The sequence below is a fragment of the Natrix helvetica genome, assembly GCF_964273705.1.
Source record: "Natrix helvetica genome assembly, chromosome: 1".
Taxonomy (NCBI): domain Eukaryota; kingdom Metazoa; phylum Chordata; class Lepidosauria; order Squamata; family Natricidae; genus Natrix; species Natrix helvetica.
This window is the reverse complement of record NC_138548.1, coordinates 71,975,965-72,000,966: the sequence shown is the minus strand read 5'-3', so window position 1 is coordinate 72,000,966 and position 25,002 is coordinate 71,975,965. Positions and strand designations below refer to the sequence as shown.

The following is a 25,002-nucleotide window of genomic DNA, read 5'->3' as shown; positions in this document are numbered from 1 at the left end:
GACCATCACTCTGAGTTTAACTTGGTTACCAACTGAACATCTAAAGAAGGACGAGCAATTCTGCCTTTCTTACAACCAGGTGCAAAACTGCACCCTATAAAGTACTTTTTAAAGTTGATTCCAGCAAATGTTGTCTGAAAAAGGCTAATATTCTTTGCCAGGCATCCTCTTGTGCCTCTGCATGTTCTTTCCACTTTCCGCCCCAGAGCATAAGGCCCCCAAGTGCCTTATTATATGAACTATAGCACAAGGGCATATAAGGGGGCTCCAAGAGGTGTCCAGCTCCAGGGTAGCAATAAAACTCCACATGACGTCCATTCTGCTGAAGGCGGCTAACAGCCTCTTGGCAGAACAATTGACTTTTCCAGTTTTTGTCATCCTGTCCACATATGAAGAGGTACTTGCTTGAGGACTTTTCAACAGGGATGCGGCATGGCCAGGTCGATGGGTCTTTGGGGTCATCCATTACTTCAGCAAAATTTAGTACATTCAGAACATCAGTAAGTTGGACCTTCTCCAAATCAAAAGGATGAGGTGGAATGATTTGTCCTTTCACTTTCAAAGGGAAAAAAGAATTTACCCCCAAGCCAGAAATGCTGACGGCAGCTTGGATGTCTGGCCAAAATGCCGCTAAAGCAAGAGCAAGATCTGCACCTTTAGACAGTCCCAGGACTCCAATTTTCATAGATTTAACCTGAAACCATAGGAAAAGGATTACTTTGATATCCATATCCATTCTTTCCCCGTTAATTAAAATGTATCTCCTAACTTCCTTTCTTCCAAATGGTCTGCAATTATAACATTCAAAATACATAACAATTTTGGAGAACATTAAGTTGAGGGAGGGTGGCCAAAGAGAGGTTTTTGCAACACAAGTGGGAACCAAACCCAAGACTTCTTCACCATCAGCTTAAGATGTTTGCATTTATGAATCTCAGTATAAACTAAAGTTCTCCATTGGAACAAGACTTCAGATTAACTGCATTGTACTACAAAACTACAAAGGCACCAAATTATTTCTTGCTCAAATGTCAATGCCCCATCACCCATGATCTTAGTTTGCTTGGATACCTTTTGTTGTTTCTGCAAGAACATTATTGCTTCACCAAAATAATCTAAGTCAATGAACTCCGGGAGAGCTGGGAGATCTTCAAATGCTGAAAAAGCAAGCGCCAGTGTAACAAAACCTCTGCTTGCCAAAAGGCTTGCTCTGTACTCCACCAGTCCCTCTCCAGTTCCATACAAGTCAAGAACTGCTGGGAAAGGTCCAGGACCTAAAAAGACATGAAAAAGAACAGGTCTTTACAGGAGTATAAAACCACACAGGCTGATACTATTGGAAAGAAAATTCAGGGACCAGCCCTACAGTTTAAGACACCCTTTCCCAAGCTACAGTTCTCCAACAGTTGGTGGACGCCAAGACACCCAAATCAAACCGTCCAGAGATTTAGAGCTATCCAGCACACCTGTGGAATAAATGCTGGACTTCCCTGTTTTAAGACTACTAGTGAAGCCTTGCTTCAAGTTAAATGGATACCAGAGAGTGTCTCACCCAGTTGTGAAAGAGAATTCCGAGTTTTATTGAGCTGGAATTCTTCTCTATTCAGATCTAGAATAATTCTGTATTTTACGTATTTGGATTTAATGCTGCTGTTTGATAAGTTAGTTTCGGTAGAATTTTAAGGCCAGGTTTATGGCCTACAACTGTGACATTTTAGTCACTAATTCCGTACAATATATGTTGTGTCCACAGTGAAGAGCACCTAGACTTGGAAGGGAAAAAGGTAGGCATAAAATGGAGATTAAAAATCGAAAGCACACCTGCTACTCTTAAGACATCACCCCTTTATAGCAATTTCTAGAGATGCAGTTTGTTCATTTGCTCTAAGATTCATATGAGTGGAAAACTCGACTGGAATTGGGAACCTAGAAGGGAAGCAGCTCCAGGGATGGAGGGGTGTTTGTTTGTCTGGGCTATTTTCAATCATCTCCCTTTAGGGATAAAATCGTTTCCACTCTGCCCCCTTTTCCACCGCCCTCCTAAGCGGGTTCCTTTCAGAGACCTCAGCCCCGCGACCCCCGGGGTTTCAGCCCATCCACCCGTGCAAGTTGCAACTCACCGGGCGGGCAGAAAAGCGTGGCTCTGAGCCGGCCTTCTCGCACGGGCACTCTCTTCACGCCTTCGGCCATGAAGCGCCTCTCGCTGCGGCAGCTGCAAAGGAGCGAGCCGGTGACTCCGCGCCCGTCGTACACCTCGTAGGTGACACAGAACGGGGTGAGGACGTTCTTCTTATTCAGCCTCTTGTAAGGCGTCGGGGATTCCAGCGCCCACAGTAAGCCCATGGGCTCCACCCCGCAGTAGCTCCCACCCAGCGACGGGGAGCAGCTGAGGTCCAATTCTCCGTTCCCTTCAGCCCGATAGTACGCGCGCGATTGGAAAAGGTGGCCGCTTTCATCCTCCAAAGAGGCCGCGACGGTGACCTCCTGAAGCGGAGAGAGGCCCTCGATCTTCACCTGCACGGGATCGTCATATAGGCAGGCGGGGGAAGGCAAGACCAGAATGCGCGCCGCCATCCCAGCAATTTTGCTAAAGCTAGACAAACTTCCCTTTGCTCCCGCTCAGACCTTGGCTGTGCCTCTTTTGCCTCCTGGACTTTGGCTCCCAAAATCCCACAACCCGAAGGATTTAGGGCGGAGAATAAAAAACACGCCATGAAGGTTTCTGGGAAATGTAGTTCTTAAAAATCAGAAATAATAATAGTCACAAAGTTCTGGCAAATTATGGGCGGGATGGGGAGAGCTACCAAGCGGAAGTCAAATCAACCCTGCAAACTGCCAAATGATTGCAGGAGTTTCCTTGCTGGAGTTTGTCCTCTTGCACAGCAGAACTGGCAATCAAAAATCAAATTGGCAATCAAAAATCAGAATAGCTCTGGAAGGGACCTTCAAGGTCTTGTACTCCAACCCCCTGCTAAAGGAGACCCTGTACCATTTCAGACAAGTGACTCTCCAGTCTCTTCTTAAGTTGAAACCAGTGATGAAACACACTTCTGGACGCAAGCTGTTCCACTGGTTAATTGTTCATTGTTCTGTTAGGAAGTTCTTCCTTAATTTCAGGTTGCTTTTCTCCTTGACTAGTTTCCATCCATTGTTTCTTTTCCTGCCCTCTGGGGCTTTGGAAAATAAATTGACACCCCCACCCCCTTTGTGGCAATGTCTCAAATACTGGAATACTGCTATCATGCGTCACCTGGTCCTTCTTTTTTCTACTCACCAAACACAAAACCTGCAACCATTCCTGATATGTTTTCATCTCCAGGCCTTTAATCATCTGAGTTGCTCTTCTTTAGACTTTTTCCAGTCTCAACATCTTTTTTGTAATGTGGCGACCAAAACTGGATGCAGTATTCCAGGTGTAGTTTTACTAAGGTTTTATAAAAAGTATTAATACTTCACATGATTTTTATTCTATGCCCATTTATACAACCAAATCGTATTAGCTTTTTTGGCTGCTGACACACACTGCTGCCTCATATTTCAGTGATTGTCCACTAGGACACCAAGGTCCCTCTCAAGTTGTTGTTTTTGAGCCAGGTTTCGCCTAATCTGTACTTGTACCCTTGGTTTTTCCTACCTAACTTTAAAAACTTTGCTTTTCTTCAGGTTAAATTTCATTTTGTTGGATAGGGCCCATTGTTCAAGTCTGTCAACACCATCTGCGAATTTGATGAGTCCCCCTTATATTCCCTAATCAGTCATTTATGTAGATGTTGAAGAGTACTAGGCCTAAAACAAGACCTTGTGGTACAATCTTTTAAAAAATAAGTAGTCTCTCTGTTTATTTGCAGGAATCCATTTTACACTAAGAATAAATGGTGTCATTTCCAAACATTATCCTGAAATATCATTGAAATGGAGAAGAAAATCTGATTAATTTTTTTGCTAATTAGAATGTGATTTGGCAACTGATCACAGTGATGAGACAAAGTATTTCACTAAAAATAGGAAAAGAGCTGTGTAAGATACAATTTGTCCAACATCTCCTGTAATGCATTCCTATTATATAAAAAATGACATTTATCTTTATGAGATCAGTTATGAAAATATTTATTTAAATTACATGAATAAAGATATACAAAAATTGTAAGCACAGTTCCATATCAGATGTAAAAGGTTAGCTGTTGCAAGAAGAATCCAAGATTGGTTGTGCAGCTTTTGTGAGAGAATCCAGCAGCTGATAATAGGAGTATTTTAGATCATATTCCATATCATACCAATAATTCACTGAGGAAGAAAGAAAAAGTCTTTTAATACTATTAATAGTATTCTTACCCATAATTTAAGCTTTATAATTCATTCTCTGATTCAATGCAAATTAAAAACCAAACATACAGATAACCTGCAGATTCTACCCTTAATATTATTACCAATTCTTTTTGGAGATTCTGTAATTGGAACCTTGGAAGGAAGTAATCCAATTGTTCTGTCCATTATAAATAAATTCAGCCAAGAGATTTCAACAGTTCTGCTTCAATAAACAACTTTATTACTAGCATTAGTTACTACATGGCTATGACATTCTGATACGATATTTTCAAATGGAATGTTGGTCCTACCTCAACGTTCTTCTCAGCGTGGCACAGGACAGTCCAGAAGTGGGTTGTTCAATCCTTATTTGCCCAAGAGACTGAGTCAGAATTGAAACCAGGCCTCCAACTTCCCCTGCTGACTTCCCATTCCGACAAGGCGCAGCTCCAACTAGAGAAACAAAAGAAGAACAGGCCCTGCCCGCAGCATTAATAGCCCCGGGGACACGGACCTAACAAACTACAGAAGGGAGGGATTTGGATCGTCCTGCGCCACACAGAGAAGAACGTTCAGGTAGGACCAACGTTCCTTCTCCAGCTGATGGTGCAGGAGGGTCCAGAAGTGGGACATACCAAAGTGGCAGTCCCTAGGGTGGGAACTCATTGGTCCGTGGTACCCGAGGGAGCATGAACTCCCTGAAGCACCCTTCAACCGAACGACACCTCAGCAGACGCAAAGGCATCCAACCTATAAACGGCGATGGAGACGCCCATATCCCAGCCTTACAAATATCTCCAATCGGAGCCTGAGTGTTCCAAGTGGCTGTGGTGGCCGCGCTCCTAGTGGAATGGGCCGTTATCCCCCGTGGTACCGGTTTACCTCTAGTCTCATAGGCCCGACGATAGAAGCCCTTAACCACCACCCAATGGTAGAGGGGGACACTCTCAACCCTATGGCCGAAGGCTGAAAGGAAACAAACAACACCTCCATCTTCCTGGAAGAAAGGAGAGTGCTTGATTGGCCAGCAAACTTGCCTGACCTGAACCCCATAGAGAATCTATGGGGCATTGCCAAGAGAAAGATGACAAACATGAGACCAAACAATGCGGAAGAGTTGAAGGCTGCTATTGAAGCATCCTGGTCTTCCATAACACCTCAGCAGTGCCACAGGCTGATAGCTTCCATGCCAGGCTGATAGCTTCCATTCCATTTCCTTCTAGTTTGTTTCGTTCCTTGCTATTCAAGGCCAGAGGTTCTGCTGCCACTGAAACTGAGGATGACAAGCAGAAAGAGAAAGAGAAAGGGACTGAGGCCGAGGCTTCCACTTCGAAGTCAGTGCCGAAGAAAAAGTGATTTTTTGTGGAGCCCGCGACTTGGAAGGAGGAAATTCCCGCGCCGAAGCTGCTCATGGATGTCATTCAGAAGCAGTGGGCTAAACCAGATACTTTCCCCGGGAGGGAATGACAGGCGTTTCTACAATATGGAACCCGATTTCTCCCAACCTCTACAGGTGCCGGAGGTGGATGCTCCTGTGGCTGCTTTGGCGTGCCCGACACCAATGGTGGCAAGTGATGTAGCAGACAACTTGAAGGCAGAGGACAAGAGAACTGAATTGGTGTTACGTAAGAACTTCCTTGTCACAACGTGGGCGATAAAGACCGCTTCATCGGTGTCCTTCTTCAACCGCGCCATGCTAATGTGGCTTGAGCAGACGCAGGAGCATGCTCCAGCGCATGATGATGTCCGTTTGCTTCAAGAGATCAGCAAGGCCATGGCTGCGACCCAGTTTTCGGCCAATGCGACCTTGAACGCCGCTAAGTTTGCTTCCAGAGCGCTCTTCTCTTCTGTTTCAGCTAGGTGGATGGTGTGGCTCCAGAATTGGCAGGCGGATGCCAAGGCGAAATGGAAGCTGGCAGCGGGCCCGTATGCGGGGAAGAAGCTGTTTGGAGAGTTCTGGACCCTATTCTTATCGAAGATAGGAACAAACGCGAGTTTTTGCCTGCCACGACTAAGAAACAGGAACGCAGGTATACACCTTATACACGTAGGGCACCTTACAGGGTTGTGACTGACTACCATTACCAGCCCAGGGGTTTCCAGCCTCGTCAGGATGGGGGGCAGGACAGGGCTTCTTACAGGGAGAGGCCCACAGGTGAAACTCAAAAAATTAGAATATCGTGCAAAAGTTCATTTATTTCAGTAATGCAACTTAAAAGGTGAAACTAATATATGAGATAAGACTCATTACATGCAAAGCACGACCCTATAGAGCTATGCCATGCGCAATGGCTCGATGGATAAGAGATTGGACATTATCAGGTAGATCATCAAATTCACCAACAGACTGACTAGGCCCATGCCTGGATGCTAGTTTCTGCCTGTGTTCCATTCTAAGGCTAGGTCCCAGGCAAGCAAATGATTGACACTCATCATCCTCTTCCTCCACCTCCAGTAAGGAGGTGAAATAGAACTGGCCCTTGGGGACCCCGAGAGTCTTGGAGGGGAAGGGGAGGGAGAAAGTGGAGCCCCCTTTGGACGTGGGGGGATTCCACTGCAGGCCGGGGATCCTTGTCTCCCCCCCCCTTGCTTGAGCTTCCCCCCAGTCCCTTTACCTCCCTGTCTGGGGGTAGACTGGTTTGCAGAGAGGGAGGCTCCACTGAAGAGGCTTTCGTTTTCCTAGTGGTCTTGGAAGGAGCAACAGAAGCCACCTCAGATATGCTTTCACCAGGGGAATCAGCCATTGTAATAATTTGCAACTGATCCTGCACGCCGCCGTGCCCTGCAATAGCTCACCGATCTGTGACCTTCCCCACCGAGATCAGCAGTCGCAATGAGCCTCGTGGTAGGTAAATAGACACACAAAAGATGGCCACCGCCCTCGCGACCCATCAGAAAACACTCAAAATGACCACTGCCTCATGGTCACCACAGAAAAAAATGGCTGCCTCATGGCCTCCAAACAAAATGGCCACCTAGACAGACCTCCCCAAAATGGCCAATATTTCCCTTCCAAGATGGCCACCCCCAGGGCCCCATACTCATGTGGAAGGCACTCAAGGCAGAATTGTGATTCCAGCAAGAGAAAAAGGCCCCGAGAACTCCGGATCGGCCGTGCAGCTCCTTTGCAGAAAAACCAGCGCCGATCCCGCTCCCAGCCAGACAGAAAAAAAGCGCAGGCTGCCACATGGCTCGCCAGCGCTCTATCCACGCCGTCCCCGCACTCCTCGCATCACCGCTTGCCACCTGCTGCCACTGCGAGCCAGCAGCAGGCTCAGAGCCTCCGAAAAAAGGCACATTCCACCAGGCGATCACAGAGAAAAGTCCCGACAGCCAGCGCGACTAGCGGCTCACTATTGAGAACCCGGGAAAGACTTTAAGCAGCACCGGGTGTCAATTCTCCTTGAAGACAATGCACGCTCATGAAGGGGACTTGGGAGCCAACTTCCCCACCTTTGAGCCAGCCAAATTAATAAATCCGGGACGTTGCATAAATGAACTAATACCAGAACTAAAAAATCAACTCACAGCAATCGAAAAAAGCATTTCTTTTTGGGCAAGACTGAGTCGGAATGGTAAGTCAGCAGGGGAAGCTGGAGGCGTGGTTTCAATTCTGACTCAGTCTCTTGGACAAATAAGGATTGAACAACCCACTTCTGGACCCTCCTGCGCCATCAGCTGGAGAAGTAACTGGTTTTATGTATTTTTCATGGAAACAGAATTTATTTTTTGAAGTAGTAAGACATCATATAGATGATCTTTACTTTAAATGAACATAAGCAAGGTAGTCCTTGCTTAACTATGTTAATTAGGAGTGCAATTTCTATTGCCAAGCAATATGATTGTAAACAACGATGTTATGTGAGCTCATCCCTTAGCAACCACAATTCCAGCAGTCCCCATTGCTGTTGTTGAGGATGCCCTTGCAATTCCCTGCCAGCTTCCAACAAGCAACATTCATGGGAAAGCTGGCAGGAAGTACCAAATCCTGGGCAAGCTGGCAAGCAGGGTGGTGGGGCAGGTAAGTGACTGCTGTGACATGGCACCAGAGTGACTGAGCAGAGAATGGGTGCTATAAAGGTAGTTTTTAGCAATTCTTTCTTTTGCAATCTCAAGGTCACTGAAGATTCCCTCTAAAATGTCTGTCTGCAGAATTATTCCATGAGTAGAATTTGAATGAATGAAGCCAGATCTATGCCTACAAATGGTTTGTTTTGAAATTATCACAATCTCTCTCCTTCCGAATGAGTATAATAACCTTTTAAAGATCCCTACGCTCATCTAATGTTTTTACTCTTGTTTTTAGATTCTTTTAAACTTGTTTTTTATATATACTTTCGGTTTTAATACATATATCCTATTCTAGCTGAATACCCATGCTCCGCTACGAAACTATGTGATCGGGCTTGATAAATCGACCCTTAGGGTTTGAAAATTAATGAGTAGTTATGAACAACCTCTCCTCTCCCCTTCTCTCCCTCAGGCTTGCCTCACCGAAGTCTCTCCCCTCCTATCCCCCTTCTCTCCCTCAGCCTTGCCCCACAGAATCCTCCACTATCCTCTCCCCCTTCTCTCCCTCAGGCTTGCCTCACATAATACTCCCCTATCCTATCCTGTTCTCTCCCTTTGGCTTGCCCCACAGAATCCTCCCCTATCCTATCCCCTTCTCTCCCTCAGCCTTGCCCCACAGAATCCTCCCCTATCCTATCCCCTTCTCTCCCTCAGCCTTGCCCCACAGAATCCTCCCCTATCCTATCCCCTTCTCTCCCTCAGCCTTGCCCCAAAGAAACGTCACCTATATTATCCCCTTCTCTGCCTCAGGCTCCTCTCCAAACTCAGCCAGCAGGCCGGAAGAGTAACGTGCTGGCCACGCCTTTTCAGTTGGGGTGGGGAGAGTAGAACTCTTTAGCATCAGAGTGTGTTATTAATAATATAACAAATACTAATGATCTGATGATAATTTCAAAAAATCCTTTCTGAGGGAGCACCTAGAAGCCAAGAGGAACATATGTGTCACATTTCAAGTTTGTAGGCTTTACCGTTCTGGAGATTTCATGATCCAGCGTGAGTGGTTTTCGCTTTTATATATTTAGTTCAGGCCTGCAACCATGTTCCTTTGGGATCTTTGGCCTGCCACACTTCTATTCTATTATGTTGTTCTACAGTGGGTAATTGGGACGGAGTAGAATGTTATGTAGCCAAAATAAAATTCCTTTCTAGATTGTCAAGGTCATCCTTTGTCTTGGTACCTCTGCACCTGACAGGAACTGGATGGGTGGAGCTGCCAGCATGGCAGTGGAAGATTGGACCATGTGATGGATTTGTGGGTGTGGGGGCAAGATCATGAACTTTAACTTAGGGGGGGGGGGAACGGAAGAAGCTCAGATTCAGGTTATCCCCCAGATGTGCCAGCGTGGCTCTCTTAATAAATTGGAACTTTGAGCAGTACGTTGCCTTGGACTCTGATTTAATTTTGGATGCTATCTGGAACGCTGACATTGAGATATCATCTATGTTTTCACTTTTTTTTCTTTTGTTACTCGAAATTCTGGTGTGTTTTCTATGCTTTTAAATTGACTGCTTCCCACCCTTATACTGGTCTATGATGATAATAAAGATTTGATTTGATATTTTGGAATAACGTTGAATACAATCTAACTGAAGACAGAAGGAAATATTGACAGAGAAATCTGGTGAGCTTCTAGCTATTATAATTTAAAAGATACCTTTGGCAATTTTCTTACCTGCTGTGCAGCCATGTGATTGCTGAACATGATGAAACCAAAGAGAAGGAAGATACAACATTTCACCAGACTTCACAGTACATCTTAAAGGCTTTGCCTGAGCATATTCTGGGTATTGTTTCAGATCTGGACTTAAAGGATCTAGAGGGATCCAGGGTACCTTTGTGGATGAAAGGTTAATACGATATTAATAAGATAATTATTTCTTCCAGAATTGAATCATTTTTTTTTTCTTTTTAAGATAAATATTTGAAAAGCACTGAAAATAGAATCCTGCACATACAGCACATACAACCAAATATCAAAGGATTTTTAAAAACAATTACTGTAGAGATGGGACAGAGTTCCAGGAGGACAACCATCACTGCTGCCCTACACCGATCGATCTGGGCTTTATGGCAGAGTGGCTAGACGGAAGCCTCTCCTGAGTGCAAAGCACTTGAAAGCCCACTTGGAGTTTGCAAACAAACAAACAAAAACCCACATCACCTAATGGACACCGAGACTATGAGGAACACCACACTCTCACAGTTCACCACCTGATGAAACCAAGATTGAACTGTTTGGCCTCAATTCTAAACATTATATCTGGAGGAAACCAGGCCCTGCTCAACATCTGCCCAATATCATCCCAACAGTGAAGGATGGTGGTGGTGGGGTTTTTCAGCAGCAGGGACTGGGAGACTGATCAGGGTTGAGAGAAAGCTGAATGGAGCAAAGTACAGGGTTCCCCTCAATGAAAACCTGTTCCATAGCGCTCAGGATCTCAAACTGGGCCGAAGGCTCACTTTCCAACATGTGTCATGGTCCTGTCGCAGCCTGAGTCTGAGGATGATGATGAAATGAAGCTAGGGCAGATGGAGGAATGACCAGAGGAGCAGGACAAAGCAGTCCCAGGTCCCTCGGGCCTGGGAAGGATCACCAGCGAGGGAGAAGGGGTGGAAGACAGGGCAAGCAGTGGCGCAGACGAGCAATTACCTACCCCCGCCGCCCCCAATCCCCAAGCACGGAGAATGGAGAGGAGGCGGGATCAGCACAGGGCAACCCAATGATCGGGAGTAGGATCGTGAAAATATTTTAAATTAATAAGATAAAAAATAGGTTTATAAAGTAGACTGAAAGTTAAGCATACCTTCTCTGCCGTTTTATCTTCCAGAATATCAAATGACCCATCATCTGTGATGTGGTAAGTTGCTGGTGGATATAATTCTGGAACATAAAGTACATGTAGCAGTGTATTGTTTACGATTAACTCTGCAGTTCCCACACTATGTGTGTACCACAGCACCTCAGGGCAATGTGGCAAACTCACAGCATGGACTTTTTTACCACTTAATACAGATTATTACCCTTAAAACAAATTGATTTACTGGAAATTATTTTTTCCAGAAATCTGAACTTGAATTTATATATAGCTGGGAGGGGTATATTTATGTATGTCATTATTCATATAAATATAAAAACATCATATATATAAGTCCACATATAAACACCTGTTTTAACGTTGAGGACAAATTAGGCATTCTGTGGGAATTCATGACTGGAATTCTCTTTTCCTGCCTTTCTTTTTAAGCCACCCTGGGAAGAAGAGTTGGAATGGGGCCATAGCACAGAATAAATACCATCTGAACTCTTTGATTAATTAAGCCAAATTCTAGCTCCCCAATATATATCAGCATTGGACATTTTTAACCATAATATTTCCCCTTCAAAGTTAAAAGCAATTTTAGAAGAAGGGAATTTAGCAAGGAATAGACCAGCCCCCTTCCCCTTACCAACTGCATCATTCTAAAATGTCTCCCCTTTCACGCAGATGCTTTTATAAATATTTTAAAAGCAGAAAAGAAATCACATTGCCCATATAATCCCTAGTTTGGTTACTGATGTTTTTTCTTCTTCCAGAAATTGTGCCAAAAGTTCAAGATCTACAGTATAGCCTTCTTCTTCACAATGTGTTCCAGATGTTTGAGGACTATAACTCTCAATGCCCAGCCCACAAAAATTATTGTTCCAATAATCTATAGAGTAACAGGTTGGGAAAGGGTATTGTAGTGCATTACGCCCAAGTACAGGTAGTGTTCGACTTATGACCACAATGGAGCCCAAAATTTTCATTTCTAAGCAAGACAGTTAAGTGAGTTTTGCCTCTTTTTACGACATTTCTTGCCACCGTTGTTAAAGGAAACCACTGCAGTGAAGTTAGTAACTCACTTCTTATGTGTGTTACTCGACTTTGCTTTTGTAACAAGGTCGCAAAAGGTGGTCACATGATCTCAGGACACTGCAACTGTCATAAATATATACCAGTTGCCAAGTGTCCAAATTTTCATCACATGATGACCACAAGGATGATTTGTGTAAACGTTATAAATCACTTTTTGCCAGTATTGTTGTAACTTCGAATGGTCAGTAAACAAACGGTTGTAAGTCGAGGACTACCTGTAATGTTTTCCTCGTCTGACTACAGTTAACATCTCCTAAGTGAACAAGTAGCCAAAGCAACAGAAGAGGAAAAGGCCAAGAGGTACCAAAAGGATCTCATGTTCCTATCTCTTTTCCAACCTTCTCATAAACCTCAGATGTATCTACCAAATGTGCACCCATGCTGTATGGTAATCCCCAGGTTACGAGCACTCCCTTAATGAACGTTCGAAGTTATGCAATAAGCGCCTCCTAGCATTTGCAAAAAAGTCCCGAAATACAGCAGTTGTTCGTCCTTACAAATAACCACAGAGGCTCTGCAACATTTGTCCTGAACATTGCCGGCTGAAATGGATCTTCCGAGGGGCGGAATCGCTGAGAGGCTGGAGAGGAGACAGCCTGCTAGATCTTCACAAGGCAAGTGACCCGGCGTGGCCAGTTTTGGGGTGGGGGAGCAATTGGGTGGAGCATGAGGTATTTCAGTGGGTTGGGGAGGACTTGGGTGGTCTTAAACAGGTGGCTTGTTCCATCACTACCTCCCCTCCCCCCCCCCGGCTACTCCACCCTGAAATACCTTATGCGCACTTAACGAGCCTCACATTCCATTAGTGAATGCATGGACAAAAGGAGGGAGTGACCCAGTTCAAGGTACAAGATTCACTCCCACGAATCCTTGGGTTGCAAATGGAATGGGCATGCTCCATTTCACTCGTAATTCAATGACTACCTGTATAGCAAAATATTGGGGAAGTTGAAGCCCAGGCATTTTTTTTTGAACGACTCGCAAAATATCAGCCTCCATATAGCTGACACCATTCCTATCCATTTCTCAAAATACCTACCGTATGGGATGAAGGGACGGTCACTTGGCGGATGCAACAAAAAATGTTTCTCTCCAGAAATCACGCAGTACAAGTTTTCATAATGATCTTTGTGTACTAAGATTGGAGGGAGAAAAATGAAAGACTGGGAAAAGGAAGAGGGGACGGTCATTTGTTACCTCCATTATAAACATAACACAAAAATAAAGCACAAGTATGGATTTGTGAAGAACTAGCATATTTGCATATTTTTGCACTGTCCATGAATTGGGTTGGTTTTTGTTGTTGCTGCTATCCACCAATCATTTTAAATACAGATTATAATGATATTTAGCAATCAGGACTTGGGGGGGAAAAAACCTCAGCAGGTTTCTAGGTAAACCTTTCGTTACGCAATTGCTCTGCCTGATTCCGTGAACTGAGACCAGGTATCATTGCCTGTTATTTTAATCCTGTGCCTTTTGATCGTGCCTCCCACCCACTTTCTTTCCTCCAAAATTCTGTCCAGATGGAGTAACTGCAATATGGGAGTGGGGAACTAGATTCAGTTATGGTAACAGTTAGGAATAAGGAAGATATTTCAAATATTGTTCCCCAAAAGCAGAAACTTTCCTTTATTTTTTTAAAAAGGCATTTTGGTACCCAAATTTGCCTTCCAATTATGAATTGCAACAGAGAATGTCTATGGAGATTGTCAGTCATCCAGGTCATGGCTGTCCCAAAGGTGCTTTTTCAAGAGGCAACTGGACTTTCTGTTTTTTCTTTGAAGACATTTCGCTTCAAAAAACAAACAAACAGAACATCCAGTTGCTTCTTGGAAAAGCTCCTTTGGTTCAGCAGAGAATGCATTGATCCCATACGTACATGAAGTCACTGCAGAAGATTCTCCCAGCCAGAAATTCACAGCATCAGGCTTCTTTCCTATTTTTTTTTTTAAAAAAGTCAAATCAGAAAAAAGATCTGGGTTTCTGTTATTTTATCTTACAGATTTTCTGGTAAAGAATGTTATTTTCACTCAGTCAATTAGTAGCCTTCTTAACATTCTTTCTAAATAAATCTGGAAGAAACAGCTGTTAATGTCTCAGAAATATATATTATCTTATACACAAGGATGAATAATTTTATATTACCAATGAAAACAGCTGACAACAGAGGCTCATTTTCATTCTGGGTTTTTTTCTTCTAAGCATTTTCCTGAAAATGCAGGATCTGCTATTTTCAGATCACCCTAGTCCAGTGATGGCGAACCTATGGAACGCGTGCCACAAGTGGCACGCAGAGCCATTTGTCAGGGCACACGAGGTGCTGCCCTGTTAGCTGGCCAGCTGAGTTCACCTTTTTAAAAGCTATTTTTCGCCTTCCCCAGGCTCCAGAGGCTTTATAGGAACCTGGGGAGGGTGAAAAGAGCCTCCCCCATCCCCCCAGAGGCCCTCCGGAGGCTTCAGGGACCGTCCGGAGGCTTCCCTGACGCCTTTGGAGCGCTTAAAACGACCCTCCAAGAAAACCAGAAGTCACTTCCGGTTTGCTCGGAGGGTGGTTTTAAGCACTCCAAAGGCGTCAGGGAAGCCTCCGGACGGTCCCTGAAGCCTCCGGAGGGCCTCTGGGGGGATGGGGGAGGCTCTTTTCACCCTCCCCAGGTTCCTATAAAGCCTCTGGAGCCTGGGGAGGGTGAAAAAAAGCATGTAAAAATGGGGGGGTCACGCATTGTGCGCGCATGCGTACTGGGGGGGTTGCGCATTGCATTATGGGTGTGGCACGCCTGCACACGACCCCCCTGTGCTCCCCCCACTTGTGGCACGCAAGCCAAAAAAGGTTTACCATCGCTGCCCTAGTCCATGATTTTGAAGAGGTAAATTAAAAAAAAAAGTTTTTGCACTCTGCAGGCCTCCCAAACCCCCTGCGTATCTTGTTTTTTGCAAAAAAAAAAGGTGGGGGGGATGCAGAGCTTTGGGAGGTTGGTAAAGTACTCCTGGGAGCTGGGGGGGGCAAAAATGAGCAAAAAAATGGTCCGTTTTTTGCTCATTTTTGCCCTCCCCAGGCCTCAGGAGCACTTTACCAGCCTCCCAAGCCCTCTGCACAGCCATTTTTGCAAAGGGGGTGAGGTTTCGATAGGCTAAAAATGCTGTATTCAGTTTATAAGTCGCACCCAGATTTTCACCCTCTTTTTGGGGGGAAAGTTTGCCTCTTATACTCCGAAAAATATGGCGTTCTATAACATCCCTTAAGCCAAAATTAAAACTCAGAGAATCAGATTCTAGGAATTGGAAGGAATCTAATGAATCATCTAATGAAATCTTCTGCAGTAGCAAGAAGATCCGTCACTAATCTAGGCAGACAGTTCTCCTGCTAAAGAGTTTTTATCAGCAGAAAACGTCTAGCACTTTGCAAGTTTGGCAACACACAGATATAATTATTTAAACAGATTTAAGTTTTAGTGTTATAGTTTAAAAAAAACAATGTAACAACTTGGGACAAATGAACCTATATCCTCTGTAAGCTTCTATAATAAGGTTTTGTTTGGGAGAAGGGAAACAGTTAAACTTCATTAAATAAACAAAAAATTTCTAGAGAATAATGGAAGAACTAAATAGCACATTAACTCACATACCAGCAACACTTCACCACTACATAAACTAAATATGGGAATTAGTCTAACTCCAATGGTTTTACCTCAAAACTGGGTAAATGTATTAATGGAATTGTTGGACATAGGGATATCAAAGAACTGCTGATAATACAAGTAAAATACAGAAAGCGCCTACACAATTGAACCTATATCCTCTGTAAGCGGCATTTAACGAACTCTAGAGGATGTTGAAATTATGCAATACAATTAATTATTTCTACATTTATTGTGTAACACCATTTAACATATTATCCTTAGATCTCCAAATTTTCTTTTCTTGTTTTCTGCAAGCACCTACTAAAAAGCAGTAATTACAGCAGTAAATAACACCAACAGCTCCAGGGGCCATTGAGAACTCCATGGGAAACAACTCCAGCTATTGGTGCAAATATGTTTATAAAAAAGGGACATTGCACAAAGTGGAAAACCTCAACATGGTGATTGCAACTGCAGGATCAAAGTCATGTCCCTTTTTATGTATGCTGCAATGCACATTTCAAAATGTAACTTGGCTTTGATGGAGTGATTAATAAAGCTTCCATTGGGCTTTTTCACATTGCCCCATAACCTACCCTTATGTCACTCCTATAAATGGTGAGCACAACTTGTGGTTTTAGGGCTTTATGAAACTCTAAAAAACTTTGAGCTGGCCTGCATATGTTTGATAAATTAAAATTGGATTCTTAATTTATGGCACACAGAATATGTTAACTGTATTTAATAGTTCTGTAAAGTCTTGGCAGGCAATTTCTACTACACCACTCAAGGCTCTTGGTCATTGTGACCAATAACATCAAAAGGCATATAACTTATTATTGGAGAGGTACATACACAGTAATAAAGCCATCAGTTTTTATTGCAACATCTCCATAAACAATACAAACTTGGAGCATTCCAAAGCCAGAAAGCAGCTGTCTACTATAGTATCAATTCTGGAATATTAGGATTTTAATATTTACCCAGTGCTTTGCTCATCCAAGGTATCTCAGGCTCCACGTCACCTAAAAGTTCAGGGAATTCCTCAGTCAGATTTGAACACTGTTTCTGCACATAGAACACCCCTGGAGAAGTTATCTTTTTCTCCAAAATGTCCAAAAACGCACTGAAAGGCATATGACGCTCCTCTGGCATAACAAACCAGTCCTGATAAACTGCATCAGCATAACCATTGGGCGTTACTGCCACACTCACCAGCTTGGAGCCCATTATTTGCCTGCATAAAAAACATCAAAAGAGATACATTGAGCAAGAAACACAGATTTATGCCAAAAAGAATGGTCACAATACTTTAGGCAAAAGTGGAAGAAGACTGAAGATATGCTGGAAACATCATCAAGACATCGTAAAAGTGATTGAGGTGTGTGTATATAAGATAGATGGATGGACGGGCAGGCAGGCATATGTATATGCGTACATATATGTATATGTATATAGTATGTGTGTATACACACACATATACATATACACATATTCCATCTTTATTATTTGTAGCCTCCTACCTCAAGTAACCCAGGGTCCACTTCTTCAGAGCCGGCCAGTGGTGGAAAGTATTTCGGATTATACATGGTTTGTTTGGGCAGATCCATTCCCGGTAGAATTCAAGGGGAGTCGGAAGAATATCAAGGTACGGCACTGATTCTGACCAACACAACTCTATTTGCACAGAAGAAGAAAAAAATCTATGAACAACAATCATTTTAGGGATTGACAACTCTGCCTAAAGTTGTTCTTGGAGCAGTTATAATTCTGTCACTCTTCCCAGAAGATTCAGTAACAGACCCAGGAGTGGAATAATTCTTGTACTGTACTCGATATTTTTGCTGTGCAGGCTGGGGCTGCTGAGTGCCACAATTGAACGGGCCTAGGCTTTTGGTAATGTTATGCCCCATCTGCCTAGCTGTACTCCTACCAACTGCCTCCTTATGACACTTCATTATGCTTCTACAGAATGTACAGCATTTTGTGCATCAGAACTCCTAATTTTGGAAAGTGGCAAACGCATTGGTTTTGGAAATGGGAATTTTAAGATCGCCAGGGTTCTGATGATCCAGTTGGGGCGCTAAAAAGTTTGCGATGCAAATATCTGGATGCTCCCTGGATGGCAGCAAAACTATGCCGGTTTTTTTTCAGTGGGGGTGGGGGATTTAGCAGTCAGGGGTGGGGCTTTTGGGGGGGGTGTCTTTTCGCAAGTGTCCAGGGCAGAGAAAGGAGGGCCATCCGGCGATCTTTGGATCACCTTAACACAGAGCCCAATCGGCGAGAGACAACTTCTAATTCCTAAAAACCTCCCCCCTGTAAAAGAATGTGGTCTCACACTCTGCAAGATTCAGCCTGGTACTAAATTACTATCCTTCTCTTTTCTTCCGGTTATTCTTATCAGTGGATCGTATACTCTCAATTCCATTTATGCACTGATGGAACCAGGGAGGGGGAGGGTAGCTTTCGCTGTCTCTGACATTACACAGACACATCCAGCTCACCCCGGGCTTCGGTGGGAAAATCAGCCAAACAGCGTTTCATCGCTTGCAACATCCCGGCTTGCCTTTCAGCCTCCGCTATAAGGGAGTCTCAGACCGTCCGAATACGTCCGATCTCAGCCCACAGCCATTCTCAGGCTCCGCCTTCTCCCTCCGCAGAGGAAGACGCTCAACGTGCCTCAAGGCTCCGCCCCCCCGCCCCCCCTTCAACTCGACCTCAGTGCCTGGTCGTGAGGCAGAAGGGAAACGTTTGTTTGGAGCTGACAGGCACCTGAGGCCGCCTTGAGCAGTTTCCCTGAAGGAAAACGTGTTCAATATAAAGCTTCGCCACAAAATGTGCGAGTCTCTCTCCCTCTCTCTCTCACACACACACACACACCACAAAATAAAAAGTGTTCGAAATTGTGTTGGATTTCAGGTTCTGCAGTTAGGTTCAGTCTGAAGACAGAAGAGTCTTCAGTCTTAAGAGACGCCTCATCACAGAAGCGTACCCAAGCTGGAAAATTTCCAATTAGGTTTCACTTGTTGGCAGAATAATGCCAAAAACAAGCCACAGTATGCTAATACTGGTTCAAAGGATGCCGTTTCAACTCACTCCCAAACTAAAGTTAACGTGTATAATCATTAAAATATGCTTTTTGACAACCCAGTTAAAAAAAACTCATCCCAATTCAGACCACAAATTCAATGGTGACTAAGGCGTATGTCTCATTTAGTTTACCTTAATCACAGTGCATAATCCTGCTGAGTCCAGACTCACAATCGTTTTATATTTATTTATCAGACTTGTATGTTGCTCATCTCACTGAAGTTGACTCTCCTATCCGTTTCCATAGGTAAGGGTTTATTTGCAAAACATACAATGCAAATGTTGTAAAACATACAAATGCAAACATACCTAATATTCATATACTCACTTCTCATGAGATGGGTAGCTATATAAATTTGATTAATTAATAAATAGTGCCTTTGGATCAGTCTTGACTCCTGCCAACTCCCGAGACAATACCTAGTTTCCTTGGCAAGATATTTTGGAAGTGGTTTGTCATTGTTTCCTTCATAGGGCTGAGAAAAAGAGACTGACTGAAGATCACCTAGGCAGGACTGGAACTCCTGGTCTCCGAGCTCTTAGCCTAGTGTTTGAACCACTATTCCAAAGTGGTTCTCCTGAGCAGTATTGTGGAATCAAAGTATTTTCGGTAGCAAAACTATAAGTATTACTACCATACAATTACTACCATCTGTACCATACTGATACAGAAGAAAATATGTAAGTCTAACTTTCTGTATACATTACATTTGTACTAATGTTTCTTCCCACTATAACTAGGTTAGCTAACAGATAATTGCTGGAACATATGGAAACACAATTGGCTCTGTTTACTATACTAATTTTTACCTGCTTGGCAGTTCTCTCTCTCCCCCTCCCTCCTTCCCTCTCTCTGCTATAGGACATACACTATTAAATATACATTTATTTTAAGACCGCCGTACAGGTGGTCCTCAATGGTAATGCTTCATGGACATCATTTAAGAGGATTGACCTGCAAAATCTACATTTGCACATACTGCACAAGAAACTGATTTATAGAACAATAATTAGTGATAGGTTAAGGAACTTTTGCCTGTTTTCTCAGTTCAACATTAGTAGGGGAAATATAGCATATCCCATTTTATTTTGTAGCCCCACTAAGTTCATCAATTGCCTTAACAAAATCATAGTAAACAATAGTATGAAAATAAGTTTGTACCAATAAATTTGTTTATTGAAATTTAGACATTGAATACAAATGAATGCAGAATTTAAAATACCCCCCCCCCCAAAGTCGCTCACAGTGCAAACCCCCAACAACCATTAAAAACAATTTTCAAATAATTAAAAAAGAACATTGTAAAAGGTTTGTTTTCCATTAAAGTCAAGATACAAAACACAATTTATAAATATGAAGGTTTAGGGTTGTTTTCTCCTTTTAAACAAGTGTAAAATAAAAAGGGAGTGTTGAAAGAACACAGATAAAAGCTATCTGTACCCTAGGTTTAAAGATACATTGTGTAGACATGGCTTACTGTATTCCTAATTTACAGCAGGTTAGCCCAATATATAAGCAGCACAGCTTCAGCTTCTTATTTACAAATAATACAGGATGTTCTTTTTTTTAATCTAGAGAAATAACAATTTAGTCATACAATAGCTGCTCTGCATTCTGAATTTATAATATTTTAAACATTGGATTCTGTAGATTCAGTGGCTGAGTGCACATACATGACAATGTTATTTATGTTTTAAAACACTGCCCACAGTGTTGGCTGGTTCTTTCTTTGGAATCAATAAGTTCTGGATCACTGGAGTGAAAAGGAGAACTGAATAAGCCCCAATATCAAAAAAGATATTTATACAAAAAAGAAAACAAGTACAGGTATGTAACAGGACATTCATATGTAGAAACCCCAGATACATATATCTATAACTGGTGTGCACATATTTCAGCCTTTGAAAGTTTTCCTGTGTTTCTATAGAAACAGGGATAGGTCTCATTTGCATGCACAGTATTTTTTTTTATAAAGGCTCTTTTTGAAAAGAGAAATAGTATAAGAAACTTTAAATTACATTAAGGAACATTTCAGAAAACACAGAGACAATATGCAAATATGACATCAGAAATGGATCTTTTACAGTCTCTCTTGAGGTTTTTTTAATATCTAGAAATTGCATGCATACATTAAAAACAGTAGAAACAGAACAGATTGAAATACGGCATTTGTATTTTTCCTCTCCCTGGACAACATGTCAAAGTTTCCTTAAAGGGCTAATGGACATCCATAATAACACCAGAAAAGTTGCATGCAGTTGAAAACAGAAAGTATGCTAGCTGACATTTTACTGTCACAAAATCTTCTTATAATCTAACTTTTAAAAAAGCAACGCTCCAAAGTTTATATTTGAATTACTATAAGGTGCCACCAATGACTTAAAAGTGTATTTTATATCAAGTATTTTCCATGGAGAATATGTAAGCTTTTCTCCTGGTTCTTCCTGACCGCATAGAGAAAATAAAGGAGGTCAGAATCTCATGGAACTCAAATGGTTTTGAGAAATTTTATTGGCTGAGAATATTCATTCCCAATGCCCAAATCATACATATTAGTGGGAAAATAAAGGGCACTTCAAAAGACAAACATATCCCAATTTTTAATTACAAACTCATTTACATCATTGTTTAACTGCTAACTCTACTTACAATGTCTCTTTTCCATTCCAGAACTTTTTCATTCTATTTTGCTCCATGAATCAACTGATTCTCTCAGTCCTATACCTTTTCTAGAAGCCTTCAGTATGCCTTTAAACAAAATATCAGAAATTACAGGCCTATCCATTCCTCCTTAAATATCTACTTACTCAAGACACACAAAACTACATTTCTAGTTCACATCCAAGTCCCCATCTGTATTACAGTATTTTCCTACCTGGGTCTATGAAAATAAATAGTTCCTGATCGAAGAATAATGCAATGAAACTTATTCACTAGAAACTGCTTTGAAATTAACAGGGGGTTTGATGTTGCCTCTTATCCAAGGCCGTCCCTGATTAATCAGTACTTGTTAATGCTTGAGGTATAAATTATCAGCAAGTTGGTTTTATTTCCAAAGACATTTGAAAGTTTGACCCTGTAATGGTTGAATAGACATTCTGAATTTCTCCTTGTTCATGCCACAGGATATCTGGAAGCATGACTTCTTTACCTGAGTGCATGTGTTCCAGCATAGGAAAGATTCCTGAGCATTGAACACTTTTTACAGTCTAGATATGAACAGGAAGAAGATATTTTGGCTATTAAGACATTTCCCAACATGAATGTGTAGAAAAAAGCCATCTTAATTTTCATGTAAGAGTATATTCCAGCAGTCTATCCTTAGCAATAAGATTCTTTTTCTTGTATCTCTGAATGCAAGCATCTACTGTATAGCTGGAAGGAAAAAGCTCAGTTTTAATAAGTGTGTCAACTATCATTCAAATCTATTCAGAGAATTATCTATACAAATCCACAAATGACATGATTAAACAGCACTAACTGCTCCAAGTCTCCAGCCTTGGAGTTCAATGGACAGCCAAAATGGGAACAGCTCTGCAGATTTCCTTAACACTGCAGTGGTGCTGGATGAAAGCCAGTGAGATTCAGACAAAAAGCTATACCATAGGTGGTCAGCTATCTGGAGCAGTGAAGACAGATGTCCACATGACAGTTTACAAAATGCAAGTAGAAAAGCCACTCAGGAATATCTAAATCAGCCTATTCCACCATGGCGCTCTTTAGATTGAGTGTGAGTGCAAATCTTCAGAATTTTAATTTGGGCCACACCGGCTAGGAATTCTCAACGAAGTTGTTTTAACGCCAAACAAATCTAGGAGGCAGAATAGGGAGGCTAGGCTACAACAGTGAAGCCATTTATTAAAATGATCAGCTCACCAGTAAGAAACACTGCTATTCTCTAACCTGAGAGAGTAGTATTAAAGTTTTATAACTTTATTGTTTTTAAAAGGTTTCTTTTTATCAGTGAATACTTCAGACATGTTAGGATTAATAATTCAATACAAAGGGTACCAAAGCTGAAAGGATGTAGATCTGCACTTTCCTTCTTTATTTGAACAAGGGCAACGTACTAATTGATACGAAATTGGAGAAGTCTGGCATAATGTAGAACACAGTTACACAGCTTTAGTTATGTTCCAGTGTAAGGGAGGAAAGGAAATAGAATCCTGAACACTCACACTTGGATTGTTTTCAGATTTCAGCCATAGACAGAGAAAGGGGATCTCTCTTTTGGGAAGTTAGGAATATCTGAAGCTTTCCCAGAAGATGTGTTGATTACAAGCTTTCATTATTCTGCTCTGTGACTGTTTTATACCATTACCCCTTCTCCATCATATCAACCTTTCTACATTTCTATATTCACAAAAACAGGACAGAGCTAATATCATGAGTCCAGTAGCTGACACCACTGACATAACCCAGCAGTAAGATTTTTTTAAAGTTAATAGTTATTCAATTGTATCAATTTGACTCTGGTGGATCTGGTTTTACATAAACCTGAGAAAAGTAGAACTAGTCAAGTTTAAAAAGCCTTTCTTTTAACCAACAAGCTTTGTAGCAAATCTCTGGATGTTGAACCAAGGGATAGGTGTTTTGTGGGAACAAATGTCGATGAAAAATAGAGCACAGGATTTTCTTTACACAGAAAACAGAAGCAGAATGATCATAATGCTAAATACAAAATTAAAATCAATCCTATTGGCATAGTAAAAAGGAATAAGGAAGCAAAATACAGTAATGCAGGCTACAGCAGAAAGCAGTTCTATAACCTTCCTGCTGTTCCATCAATACGTTTACTATATCAAATCTCTCTCACTATAAATGTGGAAAAGATGTCAAAATAATCATAACTACAAAACCCAGGTAAAAGTTTCAGAAGTATAGTCATAAAAATAAATTAATAAATAAAAGTTTTAATAGTCTATGCCTATGTCTGAGATAACATTGCAGAGGGACAAAGCTATTTCAGCTTGATCTCATTCTATTAAGTCAGCAGTTTCAGGTTGGACCACCCCTGGCCCATTGACGAATTCTTTTTAATCGCTGGATTGGTTTTAAGCCAAATATTTCTTATAACACTCTTAGTGGAGGAGATAGGCACAAGGGGATTAGTACTGTGACCAGCACATTTTTAAAAAGTTGTGGACAGAACTGTTTCTCTTAAAAGATATTTGCCCATTGAATTAAAAAAAAACACCCCAAAGTGTTATTTCAAGTTGTCAATACGATAACGTTCCATCAGTTTTTGTGTATGATTCTCAGCATTCCATTAAAAGTGTTTGCTGTTGAAAACCATAATTAAAGTTTTTTATCCATACGTCGTTCAACAGCTTGTAGCAGTAATTCTGAGTATTGTTCCAACAAGGCAAGAGTTTGGTCATCACCAAAATGCAGAGGGCTAGATAAAGTTTCACCATTGCCCTCCCCTAATGGCATTCCAACTATATTTTGTGGTTGCATAAGTTGATCTTTCTTCCTTTGAAGTCCATTGCCATCTTTCAGGGAATCCAATTCTTTTTTCATCACAGAGAAAGTTTCAGTCAAGAGACCCGAAATCTTATCTTTATCAGGCGAAGATTCCATGTCAGTAGATACCTGAAAAAGAAATGCAAACAGATTTGTTTTAGAGCTAAGTTTATTATATTAGAAAAGTAAAGGAATAAACAAAAGCTATAAGCAGTAAACCCTGTGTTGCAAGATTACCACTTGTAATCATAGAAGAGTGTTTAAAACTCAAGTTACCCTTCCTTAATCTGGGCATTCTTCAGTTATATGGATTGGGGGGGGGGGGGGGGGGTCAGACAAAGGAGAGACTGCCTACTGAATTTGCTTGTTTTTTTTTCTTCTCCTCCCACCCCTCACAGATCAGAGAGATTGGAGAAAAAGAGACTTCAAAAAACAAATGTCTATGGCTTCTATCTCCAGGCTGCCACATGATTGCATTGCTTTTGATGTAGAAAAGAGCAAAGAGCTCAGTCTCTTGAAATCCTTCTTCAATCTCTTTGGTCTGTAGTGGAG

General features: G+C 42.0%; 3 protein-coding genes across 9 annotated transcripts in view; all 3 read right to left on the bottom strand.

The window, feature by feature from the left end:
- LOC309383226 (acyl-coenzyme A thioesterase 1-like) lies at positions 1 to 2,686 on the bottom strand. Its single transcript, XM_081935491.1, has 3 exons — positions 2,121 to 2,686; positions 1,072 to 1,274; positions 1 to 694 (listed from the first exon to the last, which is right to left on the bottom strand). The coding sequence occupies exons 1-3, from the start codon at positions 2,572 to 2,574 to the stop codon at positions 95 to 97; spliced, it is 1,257 nt and encodes a 418-aa protein (XP_081791617.1). The 5' UTR covers positions 2,575 to 2,686; the 3' UTR covers positions 1 to 94.
- Positions 2,687 to 4,076: 1,390 nt separating this feature from the next.
- JMJD7 (jumonji domain containing 7) lies at positions 4,077 to 18,555 on the bottom strand. Of its 3 annotated transcripts, XM_081935493.1 has the most exons (8): positions 18,398 to 18,555; positions 17,417 to 17,570; positions 16,877 to 17,130; positions 14,156 to 14,212; positions 13,313 to 13,408; positions 11,182 to 11,258; positions 10,050 to 10,209; positions 4,077 to 4,284 (listed from the first exon to the last, which is right to left on the bottom strand). In XM_081935493.1, exons 1-8 carry the CDS (start codon positions 18,447 to 18,449, stop codon positions 4,175 to 4,177), a joined length of 960 nt encoding a protein of 319 aa, XP_081791619.1. In that variant the 5' UTR covers positions 18,450 to 18,555; the 3' UTR covers positions 4,077 to 4,174. The 3 variants fall into 3 exon arrangements, 2 of the variants coding, with proteins under 2 accessions (XP_081791619.1, XP_081791620.1); XM_081935494.1 differs by lacking the exon at positions 14,156 to 14,212; XR_014173798.1 differs by lacking the exon at positions 4,077 to 4,284 and having other exon boundaries at positions 10,137 to 10,209; positions 11,182 to 12,067.
- Positions 18,556 to 20,138: 1,583 nt separating this feature from the next.
- The window catches only part of MAPKBP1 (mitogen-activated protein kinase binding protein 1), a 139,339-nt gene continuing 134,475 nt past the window's right edge, over positions 20,139 to 25,002 (bottom strand). For all 5 annotated transcript variants that reach the window (XM_081935481.1, XM_081935485.1, XM_081935484.1 and 2 more), the window contains one exon: positions 20,139 to 24,579. In XM_081935481.1, coding sequence (XP_081791607.1) covers positions 24,283 to 24,579 — 297 coding nt within the window. In that variant the 3' untranslated portion in view covers positions 20,139 to 24,282. The remainder of the gene's footprint in view (positions 24,580 to 25,002) is intronic.